We start from the raw sequence: 7,985 nt of genomic DNA, 5'->3' as shown, positions 1-7,985 counted from the left end.
AGGGATTAAGAGTTTAATTTCTAGATTGAAATAGGTTGTAATATGAAGTTTACTCAGTTTAGTGGAGTTGAAATCCTACTAGGGTAGGTCATGGTTTTTAATCTCTCGAGCAGAGAGTTTTCCACGTTAATATCACGTGTTATTTACTTACTGCTTGTTTACTGAGGAAACTGATAGAAAACCTGATTCTCTATACTGTTTGATTAACCCTTAATTTTTATCAAAGCTAAACTTAAAAAGTTAATACCGAAAAATTGATTATACATTCTACATATAGGGGATAGACTCACCTTCTCAAACTAATCGCTTTGAATAGCCTGGACTTCAAATAGCCCAACAACTACTTATCTAGCGTTTTCATATAAATTTGATTGAAAATTTTAAAAAAATATTAAAATTGTATCAAAAATAATTTTGAAAATTAAATTATGTTTGGACATGCATTTTACTTGAAAAAAAAGTTAAAATTTTGTGAGTGAAAGAAAAGGTTTCACCCAAAAATTGGCCCAAACTAGTTTTTGGAGCTTGAATTAAACTATTAGAAAAAAAAAATTGTATGTCCAAACGAGAGCTTAATTGACACAGTAACACAAGTTCCTTAACTATTTGACATACCATCAGTATCAGTAGTAAAAGACATTAATATTGTACTAATTGACTGACAATTAATATAAAGTTGGATATAGATTGAAAAGAGAAAGGCGAAACAATAAAGAACTATCACTCTCATTCAATGTGTAATTGACCTTGTATTTAACAATTTTTCTTTCTTTAAAACGAAAATTTCCAATTTGTCTCACTAATATATTGTGTTAACCGCTAATGTGCCTTGATAAAACAATTTAAACAATGGAAGTTTCTAATTTTAGCACTCGCTACAAAAATCATAGACATGCCGTGGTAATACTAGGAGCATTACCTTACCTGAATTGAGAAAATTACAATGGCTAAAACCCCTATAAATGAACGTAATAATTATAGAAATACTAATTTGAGTTTCAGGAGGGAAGCTTGGGTCTTTGTTTGATTTATACGGGATTCGAATTGTAAAAATAGTCATTAATATTTATATTAGAGTAGATTGTCTATAACACACGTGGCTCTATATTATGAGAGACAGTCTACATCACACCACACGCGAAAGCGGAATGCGTGTTGTCTTTTTTTAACTAATTTAGTCTCGGAAATTAAAATAAAAACTAATTTGAGCCAAACACGTGAGATTAGTAAGCGGAGTACGTACACAGCAGGGTGACACTAGAAATCCCTGAAGAAACTTCACAGCCACGCTTCGTCTCTTATATAAACCCCACCACCTGTACTGCTCCTAATCGAACACTCAGCATAATCTTACTCTCTCCCAATTATGGGAGATCCTAATCCGATGTCGTTTTCACTTCCTCCCGGTACCCGATTTTACCCCTCCGACAAACAACTCATTTGCTACTATTTATCCTCAAAAAACAGCGCCGATCATCGGAACGACTTTCAGTTTAACCTAATTCGTGAAATTGATCTCTACAATTTTGACCCGTTTAACTTACCCGATTCCGCCTGTTTCAAATATGGACGCGGCAGCCTTAAAAGGCACTGGTTTTGTTTTGTGGCTAGGGTTTTAAAAGGAGGGCGGAGGAGAGCTGGGGGTGGGTACTGGAAGAAGAGAGGTAGAATTAGGGATGTGATGGGTGAGGGTGCAGGGAAAGTTGTGGTCGGTACGCGAAAAAGTTTTGTTTTTTATTTAGGCGATTGTATTAAGACTGCTGTGAAGACTGATTTGTTGATGTATGAGTACGCTTTAACTGGAAATCCTATGGTACATTCTGCTCTACAATCTTTGTTATATCATTTTTTCGTATTCGTACATGAAGTGTTATATATATACGCTTATGTATACATGCATTATGTGGGTCTTTGGTTATATCCTCAGTTAGGGGCCGATGTACAGTTTTAGCTATGTGTTTAGTAGAACCTAGTAGCTTTGGCTCATACCCTATATTAAATTTCTAACCCAGTAATTTAAATGGTCAGTGGGTTCACCGAAACCATAAAGTTCCAAATCTTGGATCTGCCACTGTCTTCAATGGTGCTATATAGGGGTTTGAATTTTTTTATTGAATCAATTCTGAGTTGGGTTTCTTTTAATTTGCTGTGGAATTGGTCTTTACTTGAATACAGTGTCAAATGCTTGTTTTTTTAGTGCACATTGTGTTCAAGCTGACTTTGGCAAGTGTTGCTTATTTCCCTTCTTGGAGTGCTAAAAACCACTCTGATTTTACACGCAGGTTATGTAATTAGCTTGGTATTCAGGATGTGCTTGTTTTGTTAGGTATATTGTCACCCATTATTAGTTATGTTAAAGAAAAACATTGTAAGATATAACAGTTTCCTCTGCATCTCAAATGGAGTAGGCGAGTCAGATATACTTGTGTGTTATATGATTTTTTAACTGAATTAAGCACCATATTAATAAGGGCGCGTAGGGATGAGGGTTGGTGATTCTGGAATTAGGGCGTATGCTTTCATTTGATATAATTTTGATTGTGATTGCTGAAACAGATCATTGAGTGTCAGCGGCTTCTTATTTAGCTTCCACTTTTGGGTTTGTGTTATTGTTCTGAAGTCTTGATGATTTTTTTTTTTTCATTTAAGAAAGATTATTAAAGTGACACATCCGAGTTTAACCATAAATTCTGCCTTTTATGTTGGTACCTCTCATATCTCTCTCTGCATTTAGTCTGTGGCTGTGCTTAATCTACATATTAAGAAGTTTGAGGTAGAAATTCACCAAATCATGGTACTCAGAGTTAGAGCGTTTTTCGTGTTGTTGCAGTTTTCCACATTTTCACTGTGTTTACCATTGTTGCTACATATTTCATGGTTCTACGGTCATCAAAAATATCATGTGGTTCTGCTTATATGCAGATGTCTGTATCCTGCTGCGTATAAGATATTTGCTACATGTAACATGTCTCCAGCTTCTACTTGTGTGCAGGCATCTTTTGTTCTATGCCGAGTATTTATCAAATCTCATTATCGAAATAACTTGTCAGAGCATGTATTTAGTTCCTATGGTGAAGAAACTTTGGCGGCAGTACGTCATGTAGGTATTCAATGTGACGGAACTGCTGTATCGGTTACTGAGTCTAAAATGCATGATGAAAATACCGTTGACCTGGAGAATGATAGTCAAGCTCTTATAGAACCTGTTGCCAAGCAGGTATACCGAAAAGAAAGCTTTTTCTGATTAGTATTTTAAAGGTGCTTAGTTACCTTTTGCTTCATTCACTATGCCAAGCTTTCATGCTGAATTGCTTCTCTTGTTTGTTGCTGGTTCAGAAATCATCACTGACTAATATGTATGCTCATCAAATAGTTGACACGCACAAAATATGCATTTTATCTTTAGAATTTACCTACTCATTTTGTTAACATTTGAAAACAAGAAACCTCTTGGAGAATTTGGGGCTGGAGTAAAATGTTTGAATTGCTGCCTCTATTAATGAATGTTTTCTTCTTCTGTTTTCCATATCTTTTGTTAGGAATGGAATCTGAGTTAATGTTTCTGCATTTAGGTTCTTATAATGTAGGCTTAAGAGGTCTACCTTCAGTGTACCTTCTTTATTAGCTAATTGAAAACTTTTCATCCTTCAAACTTCAATTGTGTTAGCTTGTTAAGTAAGTGGTGATTGTCCTTTTCCTATTCTTTTTCAATATAAATGGGCCTGCCTAATGTGGGTTTTTGATTGGGCTTTTTTCACTTTTAGCCCGCGCCAGAAACTATTTTACATTTGGTAGCCGAAAAAGTGTATAAAACTTGTATAATTTCTGTATATAACATACAAAATGTATATATATACAAAAAAATATACATTCTGTTGGCTATTATTTTGAGAGCTGCTATACAATGTCATTTTCCCTTTTTGATTCATGCAGCAGATTGATCTTGAGAGTGGCGGACCTCCAGTTCTCAATGGTTTTTCTGCTCAGGAACTGACGGCGATTTTAGAAGGAGATTTTATAGAGTTGGATGACCTTCTATGCCCGCTTTCCGGCATTAACTAAAAGAAGATAACAGCAACAATCCCAAAAGTTCAACAGCAATCCCAAGCAAGTACAACCAATAACAATCCAAGCAAGTAAAATCGATAAGAATCCCAAGCAAGTAAAATCGATAAGATCCCGAGCAACCTATTTTTGGAAATCAGTATAGCATCAAGTTTAAGCCGGATTATATCACTAAAGGCGACAATAATGGTATTCAGGTCACTTTTCAGAGCAATAGAAATTGAAATTATAATAGGTCAATGAAAGAGTGGTAGTTATCAAAACTGTGAGGTCACCTCCTACAGAGGCATCATTTTTAAAAATCAGCTCAAGAGAATTGGATGAGTAATTGTTCACATTATTTTGTTGTCTGGATGGATATCTTGACAGTTACCAAACTATTAGGTCACTTCAACGGCATGATTTCTGAAAATCAGCTCAAGAGAGTAGATGGGTTGAGTAATGAGGCTCACCTTTCAACTTTCAAGTATACAATTGCCTGGAAGGATATCTTGTTTATGGGTGAAGAGTTATGTTACCTAATACTGTGTCATGAACCATGGAAATTGGCTCAATAGTATTATATTGCATGAATAGTGGCTCACGTTACCTGGACAGACATCTTAAACAGTTATCAAATTACGAGGTCAATTCATACAGTTTCATGATTGCTGAAGATCAGCTCAAGATAACAGATGGAGTGAGTAATAAGGTCAATTTACAATTATACAATTACCTGGACGGATATCTTGAGTAGTGGCTGAAAGAGTTAAGTCACTTTATACAGTGTCATGATCCTGAAAATCAGCTAAAGAGAATTAGACTGGGTAAGTAATGGCTAGCATTATATTGTTACCTGAATGGATATCTCAACAGTTATCAAATTATGAGGTCACTTCATACAGTGTCAGAGATTGCTGAAAATCAGCTCTGGATAATAGATCACGTTAGCAAGGTTCACATTTTACAATTATGCAACTACCTGGATGGATATATTGGATATGGTTGAGAGTTGAATCAACTTAATACAGTGTCATGATTGCTGCAGATCAGCTGAAGAGAATTAGACTGGGTGAGTAATGGTTGTATTATGACCTGGATGGATATCGTAACAGTTATCAAGTTATAAGGTCACTTCATACAGTATCATGATCTAAATATCTCAGAGGTAATAGATCGGCTGAGTAAAGCTTGGATGAAATTTAAACACCAAACTCAAATCAAAACAAGGATAATTAGAAATGTCATGAATGCTGAGCATCAGCTCAAGACACTAGATGGGTAAGTAATGGCTCACATATTACAACTACCTGGATGGACATCTTGTATTTGGTGAAGAGTTAACAACACAAGTAATGACAGCTATAGCAATGACATGGATGGCCATCTCATATGTGGGGAAGGATATCTTGTGTATGGTGTACACTTAATTACGGGAGCACCAACATGGATGTATATCTTGTATATGGTAAAAAGTTAACAGCAGCAACAACAACAAGTATCTCATAATACTAAGCAAGTTGGATGGTGAAGAGTTAACAAATAGCTCCAAAGTCCATAGGATGTGACAATGTCGGTTGGTTATGAGGTGACAAAAATGTGAGGAGACCGGTGCTGGTGAGAGAGCAGGTACAAGCACGTACCTAGTGGAATAGTCGAGGTGTGCACAAGCTGGCCCGTTTGTCAGGACCCAAGTTCTCTTGCTTTCAGGTATTTAACATAATTTTGTATTTTTTTAACAATATTTTGATGCAGAAAAGCATTGATTCCTATTTGATTTGTGATGCAGACCGGCAATTTTGGCTCCTTAGTAGACTCTGCTCTTGGTGTAGATGTGGCAGCATAGTTAAGGTTATTGGTACGTTTGGCGAACTCGGCAGTGTAAGATAAAATCTCAACATTGCCTTTTTTTTTTTTTTTGCTTCACAAGTCTTCCAATTTCTAGCGATCATGCCTAGTAGTAAGTTGGGGAGAATGTAAAACTTCAAAGTCCAGTTCCAGATAAGTATGTTTTTAACAAATCCTAGTACAAGATGGTAGCATTATGAGAATCTGCTGATTCTCTTTCAGATTAAGTACTTTGGGTATTTGTACGATATGTTCTCTAGGATCTTTTCCTATGCACTGACTGTAGTTTGTGAAGCTTGAAACTGTTGTTTTACTCTATTCACAGTACGAGTGCCAGAGGAGCTAGTGGTATACAAGTATTACTGGCACTTGGACTGTCTTTTCTGTTAGGGAAACACTCATGAAACTCAACAGTTAAGGTGCTTGGTTGCTACACTTGTACTCCTTAACGAGGGACTCTTGTCTTTCCCCCCGACTATCCAAACTTAACCCCAACATTCAAAGAAATAGTTGGGCGTCGTGAATCTTCTGTTTCTCTGGAAAAAGAATGACTCCAGCAAAGTTTCAGCCAAGTTTTTGGGTTTTCGATAAGATGCAATAGTTTTTGTCCTTGCAAGATATGAAGAAGATAGCCTACGGTCTTCTTGCACTGCAGGAATCCGGGCAGAGAAGGATGGAAAAAAATTCAGTCAGCAAAAACAAAACGTTTCTTATATCTTTTGAAAAAGGAAAATAGACACTTTTCAAATAGGAAATGAAGAGATGGTTTGGTTTGAGTAAATCGTTAATCAATCTTCATATTTAGTTATTATGTCCCATTCATCTTATTTTAAATGGTCCTTTAATCGGCAGCAAAAATTTGGTTAATGATGGTGTCATGTTGGCTCTTATGTAACAAATTTCGAAGTAAAAAAATTAACTAAATAAGGAAATCAGAAGACTGTGTGGAAACAAATGGGCTGAATTGAGAACCGAGAAAGTTTTTTTTTTTTGTTTTTCTCAAGCAACAGTTATTGTTTTCTGAAATAAAAGAATATCATCCCTAGCACTTGGCAAGTTTTGGAAATAGAAATGACATTCACCATCATTTTGATTTGAGATTTGAGAAACATCGTGGACGATTTGCAAGAAATTTTATGACATGACCAATTTCACAATGAATAGTTTAGGGACATATGCAATAGCACCTGAGAAGTGTAACATAGATAATTCGGATCCTCAGCCATGCTATAGTATACTGTATGAATAATGCCTCTTTTCTGGAGATTTGCTTGAGGTGAGATAACAATTGTGTTAAAGCTGTCCCTGTCCCTATTAGACATATCACCTTCGATTGGCTTTGATCTTCCGTAACTCTTGGGATCTTACTTTTTTACCTTGAGAGGACTTTGAATTATAGTCTTGTATCTATTGATGCATGCCTGTTGAGTATTATTTAAGCAAGCAGCCAATTGATTGGAGTACGTAGTTCATTAACGAAGCATCACGCTTTCTCTCATGTTTATGCTTTGATGCTGTGTGTTTCTGTCCCCCATTTCGCCCCAACCCACACCTCATTTCCCCATCATAAAAGGAGGGCTGCAGAAAATCTTTCGTTTATTTTCTTTGTTTTAAAGTATTTTGCTACATGACACATTCCTCATGTTCTGCGCTGCAGCGATAGTATAGTCAGTCAAGAGGATGCAATCTCCAATTTTCTCTCTAATTTTGGACTCACATGAATAAAATTTTGTTACTTTCCTCATAGGAGACAATTACCCACCAAAATAAGTATTCTATTGATAACGTTGGACTCAGATAGTGCAGGTGTTGGTTCTATTTTTGAGAAAGTCCAGCTAACATTTGCTTTGATCAGCCAACAATTATCAATGGTAGAGAATAGAGATACACATTAATGATTAGTAAATACACAAACTAATTTAGGATTTGTGACAGAGAGGATTAACTAAGAAAATACTGGATCTAGCTACGATGAATTACATGAATACAAAATTTGTTAATAGATGAAACTGACATACACTATATATTCATATAATCGATTCAACTAATTTAGGATTGAGACGTAGAGGATTAACTAATTATTCAACAACTGA

The 7,985-nt window shown here is 35.8% G+C and overlaps 1 protein-coding gene across 2 annotated transcripts; it reads left to right on the top strand.

Annotated features, from left to right (window-relative positions):
* Window positions 1–1,260: 1,260 nt before the first annotated feature.
* LOC107807541 (NAC domain-containing protein 19) lies at window positions 1,261–6,703 on the top strand. Of its 2 annotated transcripts, none has more exons than XM_016631953.2 (4): window positions 1,261–1,813; window positions 2,993–3,217; window positions 3,937–5,754; window positions 5,834–6,703. In XM_016631953.2, exons 1-3 carry the CDS (start codon window positions 1,367–1,369, stop codon window positions 4,060–4,062), a joined length of 798 nt encoding a protein of 265 aa, XP_016487439.1. In that variant the 5' UTR covers window positions 1,261–1,366; the 3' UTR covers window positions 4,063–5,754; window positions 5,834–6,703. The 2 variants fall into 2 exon arrangements, with proteins under 2 accessions (XP_016487439.1, XP_016487437.1); XM_016631951.2 differs by having other exon boundaries at window positions 1,264–1,813; window positions 3,934–5,754.
* Window positions 6,704–7,985: the final 1,282 nt, after the last annotated feature.

The sequence above is a fragment of the Nicotiana tabacum genome, chromosome 12 (assembly GCF_000715075.1).
Source record: "Nicotiana tabacum cultivar K326 chromosome 12, ASM71507v2, whole genome shotgun sequence".
NCBI lineage: Eukaryota > Viridiplantae > Streptophyta > Magnoliopsida > Solanales > Solanaceae > Nicotiana > Nicotiana tabacum.
Note: the sequence above shows the minus strand (reverse complement) of the source record. Positions and strands in the feature narration are given on the sequence as shown.

Coding starts and splice junctions, on each gene's coding strand:
- LOC107807541 (XM_016631951.2), top strand. CDS start 1,367: ATGGGAGATCCTAATCCGATGTCGTTTTCACTTCCTCCCGGTACCCGA. Junction 1,814..2,992: donor CTTTAACTGGAAATCCTATG/GTACATTCTGCT, acceptor ACTTGTGTGCAG/GCATCTTTTGTTCTATGCCG. Junction 3,218..3,933: donor TAGAACCTGTTGCCAAGCAG/GTATACCGAAAA, acceptor TGATTCATGCAG/CAGATTGATCTTGAGAGTGG.